This window comes from Eutrema salsugineum, unplaced genomic scaffold, assembly GCF_000478725.1.
Source record: "Eutrema salsugineum unplaced genomic scaffold, Eutsalg1_0 scaffold_13, whole genome shotgun sequence".
NCBI classification, from domain to species: domain Eukaryota; kingdom Viridiplantae; phylum Streptophyta; class Magnoliopsida; order Brassicales; family Brassicaceae; genus Eutrema; species Eutrema salsugineum.
The window spans coordinates 108,940-135,504 of record NW_006256885.1 but is presented as its reverse complement, the minus strand read 5'-3'; the positions used below and the strand labels follow the sequence as shown (position 1 = coordinate 135,504).

The following is a 26,565-nucleotide window of genomic DNA, read 5'->3' as shown; positions in this document are numbered from 1 at the left end:
CTTGAAAAGGATTTGTCCTCAAGTCTGGTCCATCTGGAACAAAAGGAATGATGTCAGCCACATTAAAACTAGAACTCACAACATACTTACCTTGGAGATCAATCTTGTAGGCATTGTTGTTGATCCGCTCCAAGACAGTGAATGGTCCGTCCACTTTGGACAAGAGTTTGGACTTTCTTTCCTCCTGAAATTGTTCTTTTCTCAAGTAAATCCACACAAGGTCGCCTGGTTCAAATATCTTCTCGCTCCGGCCCTTGTTTGCATGCTTGCGGTATAGCTCCGTCTTGTGTTCAATGTTCTGCTTTGCTTTCTCGTGCATCTGCTTGACCAGCTCGGCTTTTTTCTTACCATCCATGATTACACGCTCACTCAAAGGTAAAGGAGCTAGATCAAGAGGCGTAAGTGGATTAAAACCATAAACAAGCTGAAATGTGAGAATAAGGTCGTAGAATGCACAACATGATTGTAGGCGAATTCTACATGAGGCAAGCAATCTTCCCAAGACTTAATGTTCTTCCTAATCACAGCACACAAAAGTGTGGAAAGAGTCCTATTAACCACATCGGTCTGACCATCTGATTGCGGGTGACAAGTAGTAGAAAAACAAAGTTTTGTTCCTAACTTAGACCAAAGGGTCTTCCTAAAGTAACTCAAAATTTTGGTATCTCTATCCGAGACTATGGTCCTAGGTATTCCATGCAAACAAACAATTTCCCTAAAGAACAAATTTGCTATCTTCGATGCATCATCGGTTTTATGGCAAGGTATGAAATGGGCCATTTTCGAGAACTTATCTACCACAACAAAGACCGAATCACTTCCTTTCCGAGTCCTAGGCAAACTTAAAACAAAATCCATCAAAATGTATGTCCATAGTTTGGTAAGAATGGGTAAAGAGGAATAAAGACCTTGATTTTGGCTTTTGGACTTAGCAAACTTACAAGTAGTACATCGGCCGCAGATCCGTACCACATCGCGTTTCATATGAGGCCAGAAGAAGTGGTCCTGAAAGATGTGAAAGGTCTTGGCCACACCAAAATGTCCCATTAAGCCGTCACTATGTGCTTCCCTGATAAGCTTTTCTCGCAATGAAGAGTTAGGGATGCATAGTCGGTTCTCATAAAACAAAAATCCTTCATTTCAGAAATATTTGCCATATGTGAATTTTTCACACGAAAGAAAGACTTCCTGAAAGAAAGAAAGACTACCATCGGTGGCATAGGCGTCCTTGATCATTTCAAACCCAAGGATCTTGGCGTCAAGAGTTGAAATCAATGCATAGCGTCGGGACAAGGCATCGGCCACCACATTCTCTTTGCATTGTTTGTACTGGATTACGTAAGGGAACATCTCTATGAACTCTACCCACCGAGCATGCCTCTTGTTCAGCTTCAGTTGTCCCTTAAGGTGTTTGAGAGACTGATGGTTGGTGTGGATCACAAATTATTTCGGCCAGAGATAGTGCTGCCTGGTCTGAAATGCACAGACTAAGGCATAAAACTCTTTATCATAAGTCGGATAGTTCAGCGTGGCTCCACCAAGCTTCTCACTAAAGAAAGCAATCGACTTCTTTTCCTGCATCAGTACGGCTCCTAGACCTACACCAGAAGCATCACATTCAATCTTGAAAGTTTTGAGAAAATCTGGTAAAATAAGTAAAGGGGTGTGAGTAAGCTTGAGTTTTAGCAGCTGGAATGCATCCTCTTGAGCTTGTTCCCACTTGAAGCCCATATCCTTCTTGATGACCTCGGTTAGTAGTGCGCAATGGTGCTGAAATCCTGAACAAATCGCCTATAGAAACTGGCTAGGCCGTGAAAACTTCAGATCTCTCCGACCGTTTTAGGGTTTGGCCAATCTCGAATGGCCTTAATCAATTCCTCGTTCACCTGTATGTCCTGTGAACTAACCACAAAACCCAAAAATTATCTGTACAAAAAGAGCATTTCTTAAAGTTGCCGAAAAGTCTTTCTTGCCCAAGCACCTCTAGAACTTGTCGCAAATGTCCCACATGATCATCTAGAGTCTTGCTGTAAATCAAAATATCATCAAAATACACTACAACAAAGACACCTATGAAAGACCTAAGGACATGGTTCATTAAACGCATGAAAGTGTTGGGTGCATTAGTAAGACCAAATGGCATGACAAGCCATTCATACAGACCGTGTTTGGTTTTGAAAGCGGTTTTCCACTCATCACCTTCCTTCATCCGGATTTGGTGATAACCACTTTTCAAGTCAATTTTTGAAAACACACTAGACCCATGTAACTCATCGAGCATATCCTCTAACCTGGAAATGGGATGGCGGTAGTTAACTGTGATGTTGTTGATGGCCCGACAGTCTACGCACATCCTCCAGGTTCTGTCCTTTTTTGGCACAAGCAAAACGGGTACAGCACATGAACTCATGCTTTCCCGGATATAGCCTTTCTCTATAAGCTTGCCAACCTGCCTGTGAAGCTCCTTTGTTTCAACTGGATTGGTTCTGTAAGCTGGCCGGTTTGGTAATGAGGTTCCAGGCACAATATCAATCTCATGCTTGATCCCTCGGATTGGTGGTAAGCCGCCAGGCTTGTCTTCTGGGAACACATTGGAAAATTTCTGCAAAACAGATAAAATACTGCTCGGAAGAACCGGATCTGAGTCAGATATGCTAGTCAAAGCATCATTAAACAAGAGAAGGATGAAAGGCTGCCTAGAAAGCAAGACGTGTTTAATCTCACTCGGCCTCACGAATAAAGAAGTGTATGACCTCTCGGGTTCACTTTCAAAAGCCATTTGCTGGGTTTTCCTTGAACTTTCACTCTCAGATTTAGTAGAAAGAGTGTTTTGGGGATCACTCACAACGGATTTTCCTTTGCTGTTCTGCTCGAGTCTGAGTTTGTCTAAATAAACCTCGCGGGTGATAATAGTGCAGGGGTAATCTTCCGGCTTTTGAACTCGAAGGAATGTTTGTTGGTAAAGCCGTCGTGTACTGTCCTCCGGTCATACTGTCATGGTCTCCCGAGTAATATATGGCCGGCCTCCATGGGTAACAAATCACACACCACTTCATCTTCATATCGGCCAATGGCTAAAAGCACCAAAACCTGCTTAGTAACCTTCAACTGTCTCTGATTGTTTAACCACCTAAGGCTGTATGGCTGCGGATGTTTCCGAGTGACAAAGTTCAATTTCTCCACCAAGATAGTGCTAGCAACGTTCGTACAGCTCCCACCGTCTGTGATAAGGCTGCACACCTTTCCCTGAGCAACACATCTGGTATGGAAAAATTTTTCCCACTGTTCTTCTTCCTTGACCGGTTCCTGAGTTAGCAAAACTCGTCAGGATACGAGTATTTCAGCTTTGGCTGCATGCTCCTCATCATCGTCAAAAACTGGTCTAGTATCTTTCTCGCCATCTGATACAATCTCGTCCGAGTCAAGTAAAATCATTCCCGCTGGTTCGGACACCTGTTGGCGTAGAGCCCTTTGCCTCGGCACTTAAAACATTCAATATCTCTGCTTCTGACCGGATTAGCCTCGGTCTTGCCTTTGTATTTCGATGCGGATGAACTGCGCTTGAGATCCGGGTTGGACTTCAAATCGGACCTCGGCTGATAGCTTGGCTTTTCGTCTCGATAGCTGGGCCGCAAACTGGAACCATAAGTTGGCCGAGAAACGCCTTTCCTCTTAAGCTGTTGCTCCACCAACACAGCCTTGTGTAGCATCTCGGACATGTTTACATATTCCTGCAACTCCATTCGGTTCTGCAAGTCACGGTTCAGACCTCTCAAGAAACGCGCCATGGTAGCATTCTCCGACTCTTCTATATCGGCTTTTAGCATAAGCCGTTCTATCTCCTGGAAATAGTCTTCCACACTCTTTGTTCCCTGGGTCAGCCGTCAGAGCTTAGTGTGTAGCTCACGGTGATAGTATGTAGGTACAAAGCGATGCCTCATCAGAGTTGCCATCTTATCCCATGTACTAATGGGTCGGTCCCCGTTCCATCTTTGGTTCGTCACAACCTGATCCCACCAGTCGACCACATAACCATGGAACTCGGTCGCAGCAATGTTAATCTTTTTCCTCTCGGAAAAGTTTTGACGCAAAGACTATGTCAATCTTTTTCTCCTATTCCAAGAACGCGTCTTGATCGTTTTGTCCGTAAAATTATGGGATCCGGAGCTTAAGTCCTCCGATGTCATTGTCATTCCGTCCCCGAGTCTGATCTGATTCGTCTCGACCTTGATTTTGATCTCGATCAATTCGTCTTGGCTTGCGGTCATAGTTCGGAGCTTAAGTTCGGCTGATTGCGATCCTCCCGACCTCGTCTATGCCCATTCCTGCGTTCACCCGAGGAGTGTCCGTCATGATAAAATGGGTTCTCGTCGACAACCTCTTCCCGATCTTGAGTTCTCCTCCTCTGGCCTGTATGGTTTCAACCACCTTCGCTAGGTCCGGCCTCATCAGCTCTTATGGGTTGTGTAGTCTCCATCTGTTCTATATGCCGGTTCATGTGATTCAGCATCCGGGTAATCTGATCCATTTTATGAACCATGGTTGCGTCCCTTACTTCTCATGATCGAACAGGGGATGGATCTTCACTAGAACACATGATGTACCTCGCAAAATGAACAACAAGTTAATAAAATTTCCTCAGAAGTGTTTCACTCAGTGTTTCACTCAGTCTCTCTTAATGTCCTCACAACACTAGAAACTCTCCTCGGTTCTTGTAGAACTAGATCGAAAACTCGATTTAAGCCCAAACCAAAACAGAATATCAAGCGAATTATGAAGAAGAAAAAGAGTACATAGACAGAAAACCTCGATTTAAGCCCAAACCAAAAAAGAATATCAAGTGGATTATGAAGAAGAAATAGTAGATAGACAGAAAAGAATTTTCGAATTCAACCAGATCTTTCTTTTTTCATTTTCATTTTTTTTGTCTTGTTTTTTTAAAAGGATCTGGGATTTAAAAAAAAAAAAGATAAGGCAGAAGTTTAAAAGACTATGAAAGGATAGAAAATACCGATTTCAAGGGTGTGGCTCTGATACCACTTGATACGATCTTCCCAAGGAAATCACACTCTTGATCGGATTTGGCTGATTCACGGAGAAGATGCTAAGGGGTGGGTTAAAACCCAAAGATCCTTAGGTCCAAGCTCGCGGTGAAATGTTTGAAACAAGTGGGTGACTAAGCTAGCTGATTGGATCCGCGGAAAAAAGATGTTAAGGCGTGAGAACTAAGTTCCCGAAAATCCTTAAGCCCCTTTAACTACTTGAACGTCCCAACGAGACAACTGGGTGAAGGCTGCGTCAAGTGTAATAGAGGACACTTGAGAAACCGAAATGATCAAATGACTAACCACCAAGTAATCAGAAAAACTCACGAAGAACAAAAGAGAATTCTCTAAAAAAATTTATTAAGAAAAAAAAGAATATTCCTGAGATCTGGGATCTCTACATCGTTTATATAGGGGAAGGAGCAGGCGAAAATCCATACTTGGTAAAGACAATTTTATTAAATGGAGCTAAGACCGAAATAAATAAAGCTTGGACTGACTCCTCGGCTGCCTTGACTGCGTTGACTGACTCTTGGACTGCCAGCCGAGATGACTCTTGGAATTCTTCATGAGTTTGGGCCGGGAAAGGAATGTAAGCCCATAGCCTCGTTAAAACCTCCACCCGGAAAACCCATTGAGACAAAACCGAGCACAGGAAAAAGAATACCATGAACTTACACGCCGGCCAAACCTCAATCCGATTTCTAGTATGATATTGAGGTTAAGATGGCAAGTGTAAGCTGATCATCATTGATCCAGCCATGAACCTCCATGTTCTTGATTCTTTCAAGCAAACTCCGAACAGCCCCAGTAAGCTTCCGGGTCTTGGACCACGTTAAGGGACCCTCCAGAACGACTAAGGCTGATTCCGAAACCTCCACTTGTGTTTCTGGTTCCATGATCACATCAGCTTTTAGGGCCCAAGATTTTTTTGATGACGATCATCTGACTAAACGCTTGTGGGCCAGATTTAGGCTAAATCCAACCCCCAATGTTTTTAGACCCGGATCAGATCAGACGGTCCGATTGTTGAACTGTGACCTCGCAAAATTGTGGTTTGGTTTTTGTTGAAAATTTGGAATACTATTAAACTGTTTAAACCTATAAAAACTCGTTTATACCCGGTGAACCAGCAAAAACTCCACCCAAACATGTTACAGGTTTGGAAAAGAAAATAACAGTTTATAACTTTATCGATAAAAAAGAATAATCTACTATTTCGATAAGATTCTTTTTAAAATATATATAAATATATATATATATATATACAGTTCTGAAAAGCAAAATTAGAAGAAATTCAAAGAATTTAGAGTACCAAAAGATGAAGAAGAGGAGGCGCCGGCAAAATTAAGAGATATTGGCTAGAGTTTTATACATTACTTTTTGGATTTTATGAGATAATTAATATACTTTTGTTTTAATGTTTTTAGTAGTAATAAATGTTTGTTTTTTATTTTATTTATTTATTGAATGGTTTGTTACTTTCTCACCATTACACATTAATAAGTTTTATAACACATTAATAAGTTTTATAAGATAAAGTTTTCTAGTAAAACTTTAATAGTTTTAAAAGAAAATAAATAGAATGAAAAGGAAAATAGAATGAAAAATATAATTATAGATGATAAAAAAATATAGTTATAATGATCACTATACTTAGTGTATATTTTCTTTAAAACTAGGTGTCTTGTCTGCATCTTGCGCTAGCCTCCGAGAGATTTAAAATTATAAAACAAATTTTTATATTATGTGAATCAAGATAATTAGAAAAATTGAGACGTATATGATCAAAATAAAACAAACTCATAAAATTAAATACTCAAAATCCAATATTAAATAAGTGTATGAAACCCACAAACCAATAGAACTAAGACAAACACGAATTCTTAATTTCCACATATTGGTTATTCATTTTTTTTTCCTCTTTATCTTTTGGTTGTTCTTCTTTATCATCTTTTCTTTATTTTTCTTTATTAACTTCCAATTATCCAATATCGGTGTAGGTAGATCGTAAATATCAATACTATAATACCTACATAGAGATGACACGATAATCATGTTCAAAAAATACAAAGAAAGAGAGGAAGCACATACGCACTATAAGAGAGCAAAAATCAACGACCAGTTATAGCCAAAAAGCTTAGACAATTACAATACGTATAAACAATAAAAAGAATCATGTATTAAAAAAATTATGTTTGATCGTATTTGCCTTTTCTTCTTCTTCTTCTTCTTATTTATCTTTCGGATGTCTTATCCCTCATATTTTATTTCTTTTCTTCATTGTCTTCTATTTCTACTTCTTTTTTCTCTTCTGATTTGTCTTCTTCCTCTTTCTTTGTTTAATTCTTCTTCATATTCTTTATCTTTCAGTTTTTTCTTCTTCGTATTTCCCTTATTCTTTTTCATTGTGTTTGATCAATTCTTTCCATAACTTTTTCCTTTTTTCGGGTTTTACTCGTATTCTTCATCTATATCCCATTTCAATGCATTTTTCCTTTTTTGCTTATTAATTAGTATTTATAATAAAAGGAAAACACTACATAGTTCTTAATGTTTTACCTCTTGGAATATGCCATCGATTTCGGCCTGTGTAAGATGGTTAGACTCAAGAGCATCACCATCATCTTGAGTCTGTTGAGTGAGAATTTGCTGCTCCATATCTCGGCACCTCTTAGCAATCAACTCAGCTTTTTTGCACACAAACACCCCATCAGACTTTCTCTTATGGGTTTCTTCCATAAAAGTCACCATATCCGGGAGTTCTCCTGTCACCTTGTCCCCCTAATCATTTGGAAAAAGTAAACATATGTATATAAGAAAAGTGAACTGAAAAAAATTAGATATGCATAAAAATAAAGATTACCATCCGTTCTCTTCTCCGGACATATGGCTCTGACCCACATGTGTGCTTAGCCATCCCTAAACCACGACGGTCGCTCTTCCTGTTTGCTGAGTTTGTTATGTCTCGGTTGGCATTTTTTTCGACTTTCCAATAATTATTGGCGTTGTAGATCGCCGCACAGGCGGCGTTGTAGATCTCCTCCGCCCGAGGATCCGTGAATTCGCCGTTACGTTTTTTATGCGTCTCGGCAAAAACCTTCGTCATCGGAGGAAGTTTTCCTCCGTTATCTTCGACCTACAAAATCAAAATGAAAAAATTAATTAGTATCAAGAAATAAGAGTTAATTATTTGAAAACAAAAAAATTAATAATTTTAATTTACTTACCATCATAAGCCGTCTTCCGGCAAAAGGAATCTGGCCGGAAGTGTGCGAAACGTTCTTCCGATTTCCCGCATCGTCAGTAGCGTTCCTGAAAATTTTTTTGATTAGAATCTATTATAAGAAAAAAATAATGTAAATATTATTGAAATTAACTACGACTTACCTAGATCCGGAACACTTGGCGGCCGTAGTCTGGTTGTGCGGATCCAACCAGTACTGGACAAGGCCCCGCCAGACGGTATTGGACATAGGCGCCGGCTTGGCCTTGTCGCCATCAACCTCCCACTTCCGTTTCCAGTCGGAAACGGTGTTGTTGAGGCGGAATTTGACCTTCTCCTTGAAGGCCGTCTCCACACGTCCGTGTGCGGATGTTTCCCAATGCGAGTTTTGCTAGGAAAAAAAAAAAGTTAGTAATTATTGTAAAAATTTAAAATTTAAAATTAAAATTAAACGAAATGATAAATTACTTACCGCAAAACACTTGAACCAAGTGTCAAGTGTGGCCTGATCCAGCTTCTTCCAGCTGGTATGGGGTTGTACAAAAAACCCTTTGATGATATCCGCAACGTTACGACCGACTGCATTGTCGGTCGTAAACCTAGTCAAATGGAAAGAGAAAAAGTAAATTAATATCAAATATATAAGAATAAATATTAATTAATTTAAAAATATTGTAGGAAAAAAATTACGTACTAATAGGTGCTGGGGGCTCGATCCGGGTCGAGTTTGTTCATGGTCCCACGACCGGGTTGCGCCAGAAGATCCTGTACCGTAAACTGGGCATACGGTACAGGCGGGATCGGATCAGCCTCAGGCTCGGCCTATGCGGGAGCCGCTGGTTCTGCTGGTGGTGGTGGAGGCGGTGCCGGCTGCGGAACAACGACCGGTTGGGAAACCGTCCGTTGTGTTTCCGAGGACTCCGGGATGGCTGATCCGGTCGCCGAGGTAGACGGGGCCGTACCGTCAGAATCGACGAGCTGTCGGTAGTGAAATCTCTTAGCCCGAGGAGCCATCGAGATAGAATCTACAAAATTTTAAAAAATTTGTTATTAATTTTTCAAATATTTATTAAAATTTACAAAATTCGGGCCTATCTAAATTCCGAAACCTAAATCTAAATTCCGAACCTAAATCTAAATTCCGAACCTAAATCTAAAATAATATGTAATGAAATTAATTTAAAAAAAAAACTTACAACTTTTGGCTCTGAGAGTAGGGAGAGAGGGAGTGGTTTAGGGATTAGAGAGAGAAAGTATTGTAGAGAGAGAGGGGAGAAGAGAGGAATGAGCGACGAAAGGGGGAATTCTCGCGTTCCTTATATATATTTTGTGATCGTCGTAAAATCGTCGTAACTTTACGACGGTTTTACGACGATTTGGTTGTAGAACAGTCGGTCCACTGCATGACATGACACGTGTCGTGATAGGAGCATTTGACCGTTACGACGGTTTTACGACTATTTAACCCTAAACCGTCGTAAAATCGTCGTAATGTCTAAACATTTATAACCTCGTACCTAGGATCAAGAGCATATCCGGTGCAAACGTTACGACGGTTTTACGACGGTTTTGGGTTTAGTCGTCGTAAAACCATCGTAAATTTACGATTATATTACGACGGTTTTACGATGTTTTTTAAAAAAGTGAGTAAACCCTAAATCTTATAAATGGGATATTGCATAAAGAACAATGCAAAGGTTATTGAAACCCTATTCATTCAGGGCTTAAAACCTAGACTTAGGGTTTAGGGTTTAGAAAAACCGTCGTAAAACCGTCGTAAAATCGAATTTTATGGTTTTTAAAAAATTCAAACAAACAAAGTTACAAATTACATAATAACAAACATTCACTAAATACAATGCATGAAACTCAATCAGATTCATCTTCCTCTATTACTTCATCACCATCACCGTCTTCTTCCGCCAAATCGTCATCATCGGTTTCAGCAAACTCATCATCACCTTCTTCTTCTGTATCATCGGGAAGATCTTCAAGTTGCCTGTTCCGAGGGTCTATTAAGAAAATATTTTCATCAACATCTAGTTCAGTGAAGATGCTCTTATGTTTGAATGATGATGTGTTGTGATTGAATGAAGGAATGAAGATCTATTTATAGGAAAATTTCGGGCTTTACAACGCTTTTACGACGACTTTTTATGATGGTTTACATTCAACAATAATATTACGACGAATTTACGACGATTTTGCGATAAAATTTTTCATCTACAATTGTTAGGTAAACATGTTTTAAATGTTTTTCACCTAACTCCTTTTTCGACGTACAATCGTCGTAACATGTACATCGAAATGTAGTCGTCGTATATTCGTCGTAATTATGCGACGAATTTACGACGATTTTACATTTATTAGCAAATCTCTCGTTATCGATGTATAATCGTTGTAATTCGTCGTAAATTGTACGTCGAGTTTATGACGATTTTTATATACGATGATTTTACGACGGTTTTAAAATTAGATGTTAGATCGTCGTAAAATCGGTGTACTCTTGCGACGATTTGAAAACCGTCGTAATGGACCATTGGAAAACGATTGTTTTCTTGTAGTATAAGTCGGACGGCTTAGTGGAAAACGAAAATCTGTTTGGTTGTCAGACGAAGAGTATAACCATATACATACTTATATACTTCGTAATTGTGAAGAAGTATTATCATACGAGAGGTATTTTATTACTTAATAAAAAATTATTCATTTTTTGTGTTGTAGGTATTAACTTCTTTGTATAATTTATCAGCATATTTGTTAAACAAGTCAAGGAAGCACACCCACGCAAAAGTGATTCTGAAATTGAAATCATGAAACAAGAAGAATTTGCAAAGTGGCTAAAATTCTACGTGAGTTAATTATTTTCCTTTAATCATTTAGTTATTGAAATGTGCAAGTGGCTACATTAGTATTTAATATTTCAGGCTCAATCAGCGTCTACAAGGGGTGAAGTAAATCCAACTTGGCTGGAAGAGTTAGTCGGAGGACCACTTTCAGAAACGATTTCGTCGCCAATATATTGCACTAGAGGATATGTGTTTAAGAAAAGAACCACTTCAAACAATAGGCAGACGGTGAACTATGGGGTTGTTGTGCATACGACGGATACAGACTACTATGGTGTGATAGAAGACATTATAGAAGTTGAATATCCTGGATTCATCAACTTGAAATGTGTACTTTTCAAGTGCAAATGGTATAATCCTACAAATGGACGTGGTGTTTAAGCTTACCAAATTTGGCGTTACAGAGATTAATTCAAATGGAAAACTAAATAGGTATGATCCATTTATTCTTGCATCCCAAGCCGACCAAGTGTGCTACCTTCCATATCCTAGAGTTAAGCAAATCAACAATCCATGAATCACAGTTGCACAAATTAATCCACGGGGAAGAATAGATGGAGTGAAGGATCATGATCCATTACAACAAAATTCAATAGGTGTCACTACTGTGGTTGAACATTCTCTCGAAGACACAATATTGGTGGATGTTGAAAATCAATTACTTGATGATATAGATGAGGAAGATGATGCCAATGTTGGAGAATTTTATGACTCTGATGATTCTAGTCTATCAAACGACTCATCAGATTCTGAATAAAATTGTAACTTTCAATTATTTTAATCCATCAGATTCTTTATTCACAATAAGAAGTTTTTTTCTTTTATCAATAGTTTTTTTTTTCTATTGTTTCTTTTTTTTCGACCATGATATTTTTTTAAAATATAATAAATATATATAATATATATTTTTTTTACTATAGAGAATTTTGTTACTTATCTATATAATAGCAAGTTCGATTTTTGAATTTTAGTTGATTATCATTATGTTGTATGTGATTCATATATTATCTTGAAGATAATTAATATTATATTCATATTATTTCTAATAAAAATATTAATTAATTGATCTAGTGGTCCAACCGTTTCAACAAAAATTACGATTTCGATATTCTTTTAGTGATAAAGATAATCAGAACAGTTCCAACAAAAAATTTAGTCGGCAAATTGTTGGAAATTAGCCCCCGACAAACTGATAAATTTCCGACGAATAATATATCAGTAATTTTTAACAACTTAAATTTCGTTGGTAATTTCTGACGAGCTTTATTTTATTAGAAATTTTTGACAATTTACTGACGAGTTATCTGACACAATTTTGAAAAATCATATTTGTTGGAATATTGTGACGAGTTTCCAACGATATTAATTTTTGTTAAACTATTGTAAGATTTTTGTTGGAAATTTTCCAACGACTATTATTGTTAAAAAAAAATTTTGGAATTTTTGATGTTTTCTTGTAGTGCTCTTCTTCTTCTTCTTTCTCATCAAATTCATTTTTATCTTCTTCCTTTTATTCATCTTTTAGAGTTTCTTCTTCCTCATTTTTTCCTGCTTCTTCTTCATCGTCTTTGACTTCTACTTATACTTCTTCTTCTTTGACATCTTCTTCTTCCTCTTACATATCTTTCAATCTTCTTATCCTTCATCCTTTTCTTCATCATCGTCTATGTCTCTCCAACTTTTTATTTTGATTTTGTTGTCTTTTCTTTCCTCTTAGTTTTCATTGTGTTCATCTTTTCAAAATGATTGTTTTCCGATTCTTATTTCTTTCGCCTCGGTATTCTGATTCGTTTACTTGCATGGACAATAATTTCATCTCTCTCTCTCTTTCTCTGTCTGTCTCTCTCGCCCTCCTTCTCCCCTTATTTTTGTATCTCCTTCTTTCCCCCTCTCCCTCTCCCCCTATCTTTGTATCTCCCTTTCTCTACCTCTCTCTCCATCTCTCTGTCTCTTTCTCTCTGCATTCCTCCCTCTCTATATTCATAACTTAGATCTCCTTAGGTTTTCCCTTCTTTTTCTTCTTTTTATTCTTTTTAAATTAATGATAAATTTTACAACATAGCTTTAGCCTTATCTCCTTAATTCTCTCTTTTGTTCTCTTCTTTACCTTCAAGCCTTTGTCATCTTTTTCCACTTTTTTTATATCAATCACATATTTCTTCGCCATTCAACTATCTTTCCTTGTTTCACCCATTGTTTTCTTTAGCTATCGTGTTTTCCTCACGCATTTCAGTCAGGGGTTCAGATGTGTTTTAGTATTGTTGAATTCAATGTCTGAGTGTTCAATCTCTGTTGGCTCGTGTTCAAGTAAACCAATGAACTTCAGAAACACATAACAATCTGATTTGAGTTTTCTGAACATGGAAACCTATTCAAGATTTCATCTCATTCTTCAACTCTTCTTCGAAGATACCGTATAAGGTATGTCTTGTAAGATTTGGGTTTTAGAGAAGCAATCAAAGGACGGACTGTTTTAGGATAAATTTAATTCAAAAACTAAAATTTTAAAGAAACGAAGTTATACGACACAAGAATTACTTGTTACACATCAAAACATATAAGAAATGCAACATGTGAGTATGTTCATTCTTCAATTCACAAGAACTTCAGTCATATATGTTTCTTAGATTCTGGTGTCAGAGAATCATCAATTTATTCGATACTACGATGTAGTTCCAGCAAGCTGAAACAAATTACAAGGATGATGAAAATTACGACCTGAATATTTTTCTAGCAAACATTCTTCTTCCTTTGTATTTGTGACTCTCCTTCCTTCACCTGGTTTTATCTCTTATCAGGGGTAAACAAAAATTTATATTTACGAACAATAACTCAAATATATCTATAGGAAAAACTTAATAAAAAAGAACATGAATATCTAATACGGAAGCAACAAATTTTATATATAGAATTACAAAGCAAAACAAAGAACACAAATATGATATCTTGATGATAAATCATATAAAGAGTAAAACATGGGTTAAAAAATAAGGTAGATGTGATGCATAGTAATATAGAACACAATAGAGAAAAAACATAGATATTTGACCAGTTAGCATAGAAGAATCATGATCGGAATAAAACATTTAAAAATGTTAGCACAGAAGAACAACCAACTAATCAAATGATATAATTTAAACCAGATTGAGATATACAAAAGATAAATTTGTGAAAATGAGGTGGACGAGTTTTGTAAAAGTTGCTAGATTTTAGAAGACGGTTGTTATATGTTAAAAATATGTAGATGATACAAGATATATATAATATGATAGATGTTTTAGGGTTTAAGGTTTCGACGTTGGTACCACATTACCAGAATCGGTGGCTATGATCAAGAACAAAATTGATGACCCATGCATAAACAAATTAGTTGGTCCATTATTGAAAGAAAATTCATGTCATATGTAAACACGTAGGATTAATGATCAATCAATGATAACTAATGATAACACCACATAATATTTTTTTTATTAATGATACGTTGGACGATTATTGTAGAGATGATATTTAAGATTTTTAACTTTGTAAATAATAGTATAGATTTTATTGAAAAAAATAAAAATTATACTAAAAAAGATATATGATAATTAATTTGATTCAGTGACATAATTTAAAACACTCTGTTTTTTTATTCAGCAGAAAAAATGTAACAAAAATGATAAAATTTATAAAGAAAAAAACAAACATCCGCAGTTGACTGAGATTGATCCAGGTTGACCAGTGATCCGGCAACCCAAAAAAACTTTCCGAGTCATTCGGGTCCGGTAAAAAAACATGGACAACAGCAACACCAACAGCAACACCAATAATCGCACGGTCTTTGAGCATTCAAACGATCGAGCTTTTTACCAGTCTGCAACTGGTTCTTGTATTGAAGAAGCTGCATCTGAACCTGACAGAAGTTTATCATCTCCTTATTGATTCTCACGATTTTCCTGTTGTAATAAGATTTCAAGAAAAAGTTCCATCGCTGGACGCGTGAACATTTCTCAACCAGTACACGAGCTTTGTTGATTGTGTCCTTGAGATTCTTTAGTTCCTCGACCTTTTGCAACTTTTCGATCTCTTCGATTATCGGACGCAATTCTTCCATCATCGACGCGAGATCCTTATACACGGATTTGAACTCCACCACCCTCTTCGCCTCTGTAATCAGCGATTTCAGGAGCTCAGAGGCTAAAGCACCTGGTCCCAATTCAGCCACCTTGTTCATCTTTGGCAAAAACTAGAGAAAACCCAGATTCAGAAAAGTGATAAAGCTCTCAGATTTTGTCTGTAGATTCTAAATATTCGCTGAAAGGCTGAATATTTAAGAAGGGGAAACGATAGACAGATAGACCCCACTTGACCAATTTGAGATTGACCCATTGATTCCTATGAATCTCGGAAACTTCTATTAGGAAGACGAAGACTCAAAAGCTTTAGCTTAATTGCAAAGAATTCCCGTACTCGTTGACTTCAAAATCCATCGAAAAAAAAACCAAAAAAAAAACGAAAAACCTCTGTTCCTGCTTCACGCTTGCCGCGCAATTTCCCGAAATTGAAACGATTTATAGTTTTAGTCGGAAAAGTCCTACAAACAACAGTATCATAAGACTCAATGTTCTTCGTCCCCAAAAAAAAAAGAAAAAGCATCAATCTTCAATTTTATTACTATAATAGGACTGGGATAAATAAATAAATAATTATATATTTTGTCCTTGAGAAAAGAAAATTTATCTTTTAGCCCCTTTTCCCTCTCCTCCTTCCCAAAAAATCTGGAGACCATGCAGTTTCGAATTTCACCCACCATTTTCCCCGATTCGTTTTCTTCTTCTTCTTGTTTGTTAGATCTTCTTCAATGTAAGATCTTCTTCCTTCTCCGTATATTATCCAGAGTATCGAATTCAACTTTTGATGTTAAAAATCCCATTACTAGTCAATAGTTGCAGACTTTCACATGATGATGCAAAACTCGTAGATTTTGGTTTTTCATATCTGCAAAAATCCAATTTCATACCCAATTTCCGCTGACCAGGATTTTGATTTCCTTATACGATCGAAATTTGTTGAATCGATTTTTCGATTCTGTAATTTTAATATGTCGATGTGATTTCATTTCCATTTTCAGGAGTTCTAGAGACAGAGGATCCGATTCTTCTTTACCAGCGATGGATCAGTATAACGAAACCGTGAAGAATCAGATACAAGCACTTGTTCGTGTTATCAAAGTTGCTCGTACCTATAGAGAAGACAATGTCCCATCCCAAATTGAAGAGGTCCACTTTAAAGACTTCATTTTTTTTTAGCCATTGTTTCTTTGTTTCTCATGGTCCATTTTTTGATTGAATCAACCTTTCAGGGTCTCTATCTTGGATCCGTAGCAGCAGCCTGCAACAAGAATGTATTGAAGTCTTACAACGTTACACATATCTTAACTGTAGCTAGCTCGTTGAGACCAGCTCACCCTGATGACTTTGTCTACAAGGTTGTTCGAGGTATAATAACATAATGATCTTTATAAAGTTTTCACCTTTTAAAATGTGTTTTTGTGCCCTTTTGGGATTGAGTGGCTTACCTTCTTGCTTGTATGTGATAGTTGTGGATAAGGAAGACACGAATTTGGAAATTTACTTCGATGAGTGTGTTGATTTCATCGATGAAGCCAAGAGACAAGGAGGTAGTGTGCTTGTCCATTGCTTCGTTGGAAAATCACGGAGGTCAGTTTTTGTTTATTTGTTTGTATGGTTTCTTAGATATTCAGCCATCAAGTGGTTTTGGTAACCCAAATTTGGAACAGAACTTGTTTTGTTTGATGGACCTCAATGTTTTGCTCTTTTGTTCACTTTGCAGTGTCACTATAGTTGTTGCTTACCTCATGAAGAAACACGGAATGACCTTAACACAAGCAATGCAACATGTTAAGAGCAAAAGACCCGTTGCTAGTCCTAATGCCGGTTTCATCAGGCAATTACAAGACCTCGAAAAGTCTTTGCAAGGTATGTCTTCTCTGTATTTCTCAACTCATATGCACACTTACTTATGACATCTTGGTGTGTAAAACTATTTGGTCCTGTTCTTGTAATCCCTGTGGTGAATCTAAGCTGGAGATTATTTTTAAATAGTAAAGGAAGATTTGAGTGACAAGACTTGTTCCATTTGAGGATGAAAAGCAAGTGTTGTGGAGAAAGGAACAAGACAGTTCATGTAAATAAACTCTTACATGCATCTTCCTCTCTCTCTATAAAACAGAGAAGCAAGAACCGATTGCACAATGTCAAGCCTGAAGAGTTCACCCAAGATCGTGTCTTTGGGGAAACTTGTAAATCTCACACGAAGCATCATCATATCTTTTGTTGATTCTCCTTGACAAACTCAAACTTGGAAACGACTCTGTAAAGTTTCAATATTTCATCAATGTCGTTGTAAATCTGTGAAGCTTTTGTAAATCAATGTCCAAAATGTTAATTACGTAAAAGTTTCATGGGCCATCAATACTTTTAATTTCAGCCCGTCGTTGACCCAGCTAAACTTTGGGGTCTTATTTTGAACACAAAAAAAGAGTTTGGGGTGAATTAGAAAACAAGTAATAACGTTAGGACTATACTACAATTTGCTTCCAATTGTGAAGTTAAAACCCTAGGCTCCCAAATCAATTGTCGAAAAACCTCTTCTTCTTCCTCTTTCTTTCCGAGCCGTCGCGTTTTGTGGAAGTTGCCGGAGATTTTAACAGTCATGATGGAAATACGAACTCCGAAGACTGGCAAAGCCAAGCGTGTACTCGAAAAGCGAGCTCCTAAGTTGGTGAGTTTTCTTAATCTCCTTCTTATGCATTTGATTCGTTTCTCTGAAAATCTGAGAATAAGATAGGAAACAGATTTTAAGCTCACAGAACGAGAAGTAATCAATCATGTTGCTGTTTTAATTAGTTGTTTTGATATCTATATGGGAATTCAATTTCTGAAGAATCTCTCGAAAGTTACACACTTTGCATCTGATTAGTTGACATAAACCTGCCCTAAATCTCGGAATTTTCCAGGTTGAGACGGGGAAGAAGACATTGATACTTCATGGAACGAAGACGAGCGCTACGATTAGCACTGTACTGATGGAGCTGTACCGTCTTAAGAAGGGAGGAGCCATTAAATACTCGAGGAGGAATGAGAATATTAGGCCATTTGAGAGTGGAGGTGAAACCTCATTGGAGTTCTTCTCTCTCAAAACAGATTGTAGCATTTTTGTGGTAAGTTTATATTCTTCATAATAGAATCATTTTGAAAAGCTTTTGGCAGCTGCTGCAGCTATGGTGTGACAAAATTGAGATCTCTCTGCATAGATTCTTGATTCTTCTGCAATTATCTTAGACATTTCTATTTAGATTCTTGATTATTTGTAGAACCTGTGAATATAAGTTCATATTAAGGCATCCTGTTGCTATCTTGTTTGCCTTTGTATATTTTCTTTTGTGGTAGCTTTACTACAAACTTACTTTGATGTGAGTCTTTAACATTGGTTTGGGTAATGGTTTGTGTTGCAGTATGGCTCTCACTCAAAGAAACGACCTGACAATCTTTTACTTGGAAGAATGTACGACCACCGCGTCTATGATCTTATAGAAGTTGGGATTGAGAACTTTAAATCGCTGCTATCGTTTTCCTATGACAAGAAAATAGCACCTCATGAAGGATCCAAGCCTTTCATTTGCTTTACTGGAGAAGGGTTTGAGAATGTTCAAGAGCTGAAGCAACTAAAAGAAGTCCTGACTGATCTGTTTCGAGGCGAGGTATGCTTTCGTGAAATGTTTGACCCTTATGGCCTGCTTTTAACCAAAGTCGAGGAATATGATTTCACGTTAATGGTTCTTGATTCTGATTATGAATGTATTTGGCTTATAACAGAATCTGAAAGAAGTGGAATTATTTGTCTGCAGGTTGTTGATAATCTAAATCTTACTGGATTAGATCGTGCTTACATATGTTCAGCGATATCACCAAACAAGGTTTTTCTCACTCATTGCGCGATTAAGCTTAAAAAGTCAGGGACCATCGTGCCTAAAATAGAGCTTGTTGAAGTCGGTCCATCAATGGACTTGGTTATCCGGCGTAATCGTCTTCCCAACGAAGGCTTAAGAAAAGAAGCAATGAAAACATCCAAGGATAAGCCTAAGAAGAAGGTAAAACAAACAAACGATTTCTAAACTTTCATCTTATGTTTCCTTCAAAATTTAGAGAAATGGATGACCAATCATTATCGTTTTGTATCCAATTCTACAGATTAAAAACGTTGATCAAGATGAAGTTCGAGGGAAGCTTGGGAAGATTTATGTTCCAGATCAGGAGGTAAGAAAGATAGTACACATAAAATATGCAAAGCAGATACATATGTATATATATCCAATTTCTTGAGATCATTCATTATCTTTTAACTGATTGTTTCAATCTCTGTGCAGCTTCAAAAAATGCCATTGGCTGATAAATCCAAGGGAGTGAAGAGAGAGCGAAGAGAGTCTAAGCGGAAGAACAAGGAAGAAGGGTCTGCTTCCAAAAAGAAAAAAGAGTCTGAGTAAAACTCACAAAACCACTCGTGGCTGCGTCGACAACAGTTTCAACGCGAGGAAGATGAGATGATTTTGCAGTGTAACATGAGTTTTGTTTTTCGTTAGAATCTATTTCTGAATGTTTTTTTCTACGCTTATATTTATCGAGATCATTTTGTTATCTTAAAATTTCTGCAGCAAAAGAAAAGAGTATTTAGAGATGAGGAAACACATTTTCGTCTTATCTCTGATTACTAACAACCTAAAACCTGTTTAGTTTTGTTGCTGCTTCGAACAGTGTGTGCTTTTCAACGGTCAGAAATTGGTTTAGACTTTTTTTAAAAAAAAAAAAAATCATTTTGGTATTTAATTGTAGGTTTTCAAAATGAATTTCGTTTTTAAGAAAGCTAAAATGGCATAGAACTGTAAAACAATGCAGGTAAAAGAATGGCAGATAAGAACACGTCCCCTCACTTTTCGGTGAATATTCTTCTGTTCTTATTGTTAATTACTAGGTATTTAGGCCAAAAGAGTTTTGTTAAGTTATATTTGCGTAGGAGGGCAGTCCAAAATGATGATTAAAGTGGCGTATTTTTTTTTAACCTACCAACTTTTAAATGATATTGACTGATCCATATTTGAGTTCAAAGCCTAACTAAGCTTTTTATTCAGTTAACCGTCTCTATCATCCGCATTAGGCTTATACCTTCTCGATAATCTAAACCTAACCCTACGGACTCTTCTTCAACATTTTTGTTTTTCAGTTTTATATGCAACAGTTATATACATTTTAAACCAAACGCAATCGTAACCATGATTTCAAACCATACTCAATTAGATATGGAAACGAACGAACTTTAGCAAATAAATAAAACCAATATAAGAGCAATAAATAGGAAAAAATATTGTTATTTTAACATAATAATGTTTTGTTTAGCCGTTTAGGGGTTAACAAATGGAAAGTCATGATAACTTTACGGAAACGGGCAGCCCCGGTCTGGACCGAGTTGAGAAAAAATATGTGATTTTTTGTGATGCAAACAGTTTTTTTAATGGAAAAAAAATTAAAGAAAAATATAATTTTTAAATTTTGAAACCTATAAACTATTAATCAAAAATAAAATCCGTGGCCTATTACAAAATTAAAAAGTTGGCTTTCCTAGCCCATTGCCTAGCTTTAGCCTGGAAATAGGTCGAAAATCTGAATAATTGAAATGTATAAATTTATCTTATTTTAGTTTTGTTTCAAATTGAATGGAAAATAGAAATAAAACAAAACTAAAAAATAATAAGCAAAATTTTTTGATGAACAAAAATAAAATGAATCATAATATTTTTTTTTCAAATATCAAAACAAAAGAAATAGAACTATGCGATTATTCTGATTAAAATTTAGAATATACTTCGATTTATGAAAGGTTCATAAGTTATTTACGGAATATAAACAAAAAGAGAAAAATATGTTTAGTTATTTTTTTTGTAGAATACTAACCCCTAACGACACTTAAGAATTTATATGATTAGTCATTATTTTAATAATAGTTATTCTTATATATATTCTATTAAATTAATTACGCTGCTTGGGACATAAGTATTCTTCTATAGTCCATACGCGTAGAAAGACAGTCCATTTGTATTGCAAGTTTTGACTTAATGCATGCACGTATACCGTTGTACACTATCGGTGGTCTATTGGAAAGAAATTGACATAAATCTCCATTGACTAAAATTAAATATACACCGATTGTGTCTGTTTACACATTAACAATTACTATGTAAATTAATTATAAATTATAGTTCATGGTTTACTCTTACAAAATAATGAAACAGTGAAAAATTCACTGTCCATATATATATATATATATATATATATAATGGATTCGTTCCACTATTTGTTTCCTATACTAAGAATATTTTATATACCATCACCATCATTAAATCATCAACACTTTTCTGTTTTCCCACAAATACTTCAGCAATTTAACAAATTGAACTCGTTAATGATGACAAATCGCACGCTCAGAATAACAATGAGTCAACGACTTCTTGTGCAATCATTATTAGTTTATTATGATGTAATCACCAACACTTCGCATCAGAATTTGTTTTTCCCTTTTTTGACAATTTAAGCCCTCTTTAATTGGAAATTCAAATTCTACTGTCCACGATTATGGATCTTTATCGTTCCAAATATCACTAACAACACCAGTAACAATGTTACTGACTTACTTCCACTATAGTTTTTCATTTCATAATGAGAAAAAAAAGTATAGATGATAGATGATGTTGAAAAAAGTATATTGCATAGATAATATATATAACTTTGGCCAAGTTAAGCCTTTCTCAAACAAAAAAAAAAAATTTGGCCAAGTTGTTCAGTAAAGACGAAAACTTTGGGTACATAAACAAATACCTATAGATCATGTTAAAGAAACTTATAATGTTACCTAAAGATTCTTCCATTAGAATTTATAAATGTAAAGACGAAAACTTTAAGTACATAAACAAATACTTATCTAATGCCATAGATTGTGTGGTTACACGTATGATGCGATCATTTGTGCTCTTTTCCATCGCTTCTTTTTACTTTTTGGTATATTTAATTTAAGTTAATATATGTAGCGCATTCATTATCAATTGTTTTAGTTATATACTGGTAGGGATATCATAGAACTAACGATGGCTTGCAAAAAATATTATGAAAAAAGTATTATGCAAAAAATATTATGCAACAAGTATTATGCAAAAAAATGCAAAAGATTTTTTAAGTATAAATTTTTGTATTTTTTGTTCGGAATAAGGATTTATATCACAAATTAACCTTTAAAAAACATATACAATTTATATTGGTTCATTTTTAATGTAATAGCAATTCTAATTTTCGTCTTTGCAATTTTTAACTATAATTTTTCTATTTGTTGCTTAAAAAATAAGACTTTGTGGTAAACAGTTATCGGCTTAAAGAATCTTCCAATCTAAAATGGGGTTTCTCAATGCTTTTATTGTTTTGTTTAATATTGACTATCAGTAATATTTCCTTTTCCTGAGATTCATATTTCTAATTCATAGCGTTGAGTTCATCGTTCCAACGTTGAAAAATCCCAATTGAGTATCCATTTTCTTTATTCTCTAAAGAATAATAACGATTTTTTTTTTTACGAATCATAAACATAAACTGGGATTTAAAGAAGCGGCTAATCGAACGAGAGGGAATAATAATAACTCTTGAGGTGGAGGACAAACCATGCAATGAAGATAATCTTAATAAATTTAAGCAAGCAACCTTAAGTAACTAGAGCCACTGCTTTGACGGTCATAAGCTAATGATTATGCTCCATTATGAATTTAGTATGATATTGTTAAATCCAATTTTAAAATGATACTTAACACTTATAAAGAAATCTGTGAGGAGGCACATTATGTCGAGGTGCAATATCTTAATCAAGTCTAGTGAAATCCCATAGGTCATATGACTATTCCTACACGAGTTGACTTAAACCACCTATTAAAAAAACTGTATATAAAAAATAATGTAATCTAGTAGAAGAATAAATAATTAGATAGCTAGAAAATAAAGTGATTTTTGCTTACATGCAATTTTTTATAGAATAGATAAAATCGATGAGGACAAGATGCTAACTTGGCTATATCACATTAGAACAGACGATTTTTGAAACTTAACAACACAAAGTATTTTATCTTGTATAAATCATCGGTTTGGTACTTATTTTGGGGTATATCTTGACTTTAATAATCTTTTAATCCAGTAAACAAAAATAATTACAGTTTTAGTGAGGATATAAAAAGATGGAAAAAATTTCATAGTAAAAAATATAGTTCAGCTGATATTTGTTTAAGAAAAAATGAAGTAGTGCATCTAAGGTCAGACAAATATAGTTCCACATAATTGAAAATATACATTAAAGTCTATGGATTATGATGGTGGAGAAGTTATAAGTAGTATTAGTGCTATAAGCTCATACCGCCGATGTATAACGATGTTTACGATGAAAAGATATAACTTTATAAGTGAAATATTTGTAATATCTTGATTTCTAAGAAAAATAGAATATTGGTGATCAAAAATTCAAATAGTGAATGTGGATATATAAAACAATCTTTTTAAGAAATTATAATTGGTAAAATAATTACTACTCTTTGTTTTATAATACAGTATGAACATCTAAATTAAGTGATATCTAAGGTTTTTACACACATTTCTCAATAACATCAGAGATATGAGAATCTATCGTTCACAATCCTCTATAACTCATCAACATCATAACAGCAACCTCACAAACCAAGAATACTAGATGCAGTAAGCCATAACAGCAACCTCACAAACCAAGAATACTAATAGATGCAGTAAGCCATAACCATCAGCTCCTTAGAAACTTAAGATGTATAGAAAAAAGTTGATGCCTAAAGCCATCTTATGAATCCGTTTAATCCGTATACCTTTCATGAACAATTAACTACAACATACTTTACAAATGTTGTCTCCTATGGACTCGTTTGTGAAAGAACAAGCCTTTTTCCGATGTTATAGAACGCTTCATTCAACAGTAACTGTCGCATTCTCTGATCAAATTATCATTATTTTTTCTTTTTAAAGCATGTACGATAACTAATCTTTTAACTAGTGGTTTGACCAATTTTCACCTCATCATTTTCTTCAGCTATAGTGGTCACTAATACATCCATCGTTTAGCTTCTCGAGTGTAAAATATTGGTTATCTTCTATAATTTTCTCAAAATGTCACTAATTGTAATTAGGAATTTTTTGACGTGATTGTGATTTATTTAATGCTATTCGGGTCCAGTTTTGTTTTGTTTTTAGCCAGAATTTAATACTCCTATTACTTTTATGTGAAAGCATTTAATCAATTTTGTTTATATAAAGAAAAAAGCAGTTAGTTAATTAGAAAACAAAATTAAAATTTTTGTATTAACGACATAAGTGTAATTAAGCATCAGAACCCACTAAATGGAAAAATAAATTCTCGTTTTCCACTGATTTCCGAAAATATCAAATCCACCCAAATTGGCAACGTTGTTTCATTCTACGGATAGAATCAAAGAACAAAGTGAGAATATATTAGTAATAAAATACTCACTGAGAGCCTTGGGAATCCTAATTTTAAACCACAAACTCTTTGTTGGATTTGACTAATCATAGATTAAAAAACAAAGATTTGTATTCCCTTCATTTCAAATCATTAGATGTTTTACAATTTTGTTTTGTTCATAAACAGGTTCACTGCCTCAAAACAACTGATGAAAATCATAAGAAAAGCGTATTCCTATCGATATATATTTTTTTCAATCTATGCAAGTTGTTTCTTAACTACTTTTTATTATTTACTTTTTAAATGGTAGAAGCGTTTACCACTACGACGAAAGATAGCCAAACAAAGCATAAATTGGCTGCTGACAACTGAAATGTATTGCTATAGGGTAGAACCGTAGAAAGTAGAAATAACAATACTAATGTTTGTTTTTTAGTTTTACTAAATAAACACAAAATAGTGAGCTTAGGTTGTATTGGAGCTTTAAACTATGACTTTCGTATTTTATCTTAGGAGCCCTCACCTCTACATACGTGGCCACAGATTGAGGTGGAACAGCGTTATTTAATTTTCCCGCTCGTGTGATATAGTAAGTAATATATAAAATTATACGATAAGATGATAAAAGATGTGGGGGCAATGTTATTATTAAAATCTTGATTGATTTTAAGTTTTGTGGTGTCCCACACTAGCTTGGAAACAGCTTTGCGTCCGATATGACGTAAAGCCTCCAAATTATGACGGAAGATAAACTCCATAACACCGTCTTTCTTGTTTGTTTGTGTATATACCAAAGAAAAATCAAAATTTCTCTCTACTTCCTCTTTTAATCTACTTCCTCTTTTAATTCTATATATATCATACGAGATATTAGAGGATATTTATTCCGCGTCTAGGACATCCTTATATTAGAGGATAATTATACACACGCACACATATGAATACATGGGGATAAGGCGATAGAAAACAAAAACATTATGACATATATTCACATGATGAGTATGTGTAATAATGGGTTACATGTATTTCAATCTTTAGCTCTGTGTGATATCTATGCATTGGATCTGAACAGAACACTATCCGTATTCGGACAGGGAACAGGTACACACGTGTTTAAGATTCGACGAGGACGGCGAGAATGACCCACAACAAAAAAGGGTACAATATTTGTTGACAACTTTCTTTTTTCTCACAGCTTAAATTGTAAGTTTTGTAATTTCAAATTTTTTACTCTAGTCAGATCAAGAGCTCATAAATTACAAAATGTTAACTAAAACTTGATCATATGAAATTAAGGATATAAAAATGTGGATGCGACTATGGATTAAAATAAAACTCGGTTAGTGAGCAGTGAACCTCCCTAAGATTTATTTCTACAGTGTATCCAAATAAGTCCATAGTATTTCAGAGATATCTTAAAGCAATTTTACCACACCCAAAAAAACAAGGTTGGATTTATTTTTTTTTGCCAATAAAATATGTAAATTTTAGATTTTAAGTCATCCACATAGGACCGGTAAATTTTTTAAGTTCCTATTAGACCAATTGAGAAATAATAAACTAGTACTAATATTTCAGATAATTTAATATAAAAAAATAGTTAAACCATAACTAAGCATGCTTGAACTTAAATTTAGATAGACAAAAGAAGAACATTTTTTTTTCATCTGAATTTCATTCAAATTGGAATTAAGGTATCAAGAAGAACAAACTATAAGGGGCTTTATTTTATAGTTTAAATGTTTAGTTGTGAAATTACTAGCTAGGCGGATTTTCTATTCTATGGGGCCTCGAAAATCTATTTTAATAAGGTCGTAGGCTAATTCTTCGCTTCAGTCAAAGAAAACACGGCACTGTCTAT

General features: G+C 35.3%; 2 protein-coding genes across 4 annotated transcripts; both read left to right on the top strand.

Annotated features, from left to right (window-relative positions):
* The first annotated feature begins 15,867 nt into the window (after window positions 1-15,867).
* Window positions 15,868-17,548, top strand: LOC18024995 (dual specificity protein phosphatase 1). 3 transcript variants are annotated; one of them, XM_006405942.2, is made up of 6 exons: window positions 15,868-15,962; window positions 16,231-16,378; window positions 16,462-16,597; window positions 16,699-16,819; window positions 16,953-17,098; window positions 17,225-17,548. In XM_006405942.2, coding segments are annotated over exons 1-6 (591 nt in total). In that variant the 5' UTR covers window positions 15,868-15,960; the 3' UTR covers window positions 17,263-17,548. The 3 variants fall into 3 exon arrangements, with proteins under 3 accessions (XP_006406005.2, XP_024015146.1, XP_024015144.1); XM_024159378.1 differs by having other exon boundaries at window positions 17,230-17,532; XM_024159376.1 differs by having other exon boundaries at window positions 17,352-17,512.
* A 218-nt stretch (window positions 17,549-17,766) lies between these two features.
* On the top strand, window positions 17,767-19,816 carry LOC18024994 (ribosome production factor 2 homolog). Its single transcript, XM_006405941.2, has 6 exons — window positions 17,767-17,903; window positions 18,139-18,342; window positions 18,637-18,882; window positions 19,030-19,272; window positions 19,373-19,438; window positions 19,549-19,816. Exons 1-6 carry the CDS (start codon window positions 17,835-17,837, stop codon window positions 19,663-19,665), a joined length of 945 nt encoding a protein of 314 aa, XP_006406004.1. The 5' UTR covers window positions 17,767-17,834; the 3' UTR covers window positions 19,666-19,816.
* Window positions 19,817-26,565: the final 6,749 nt, after the last annotated feature.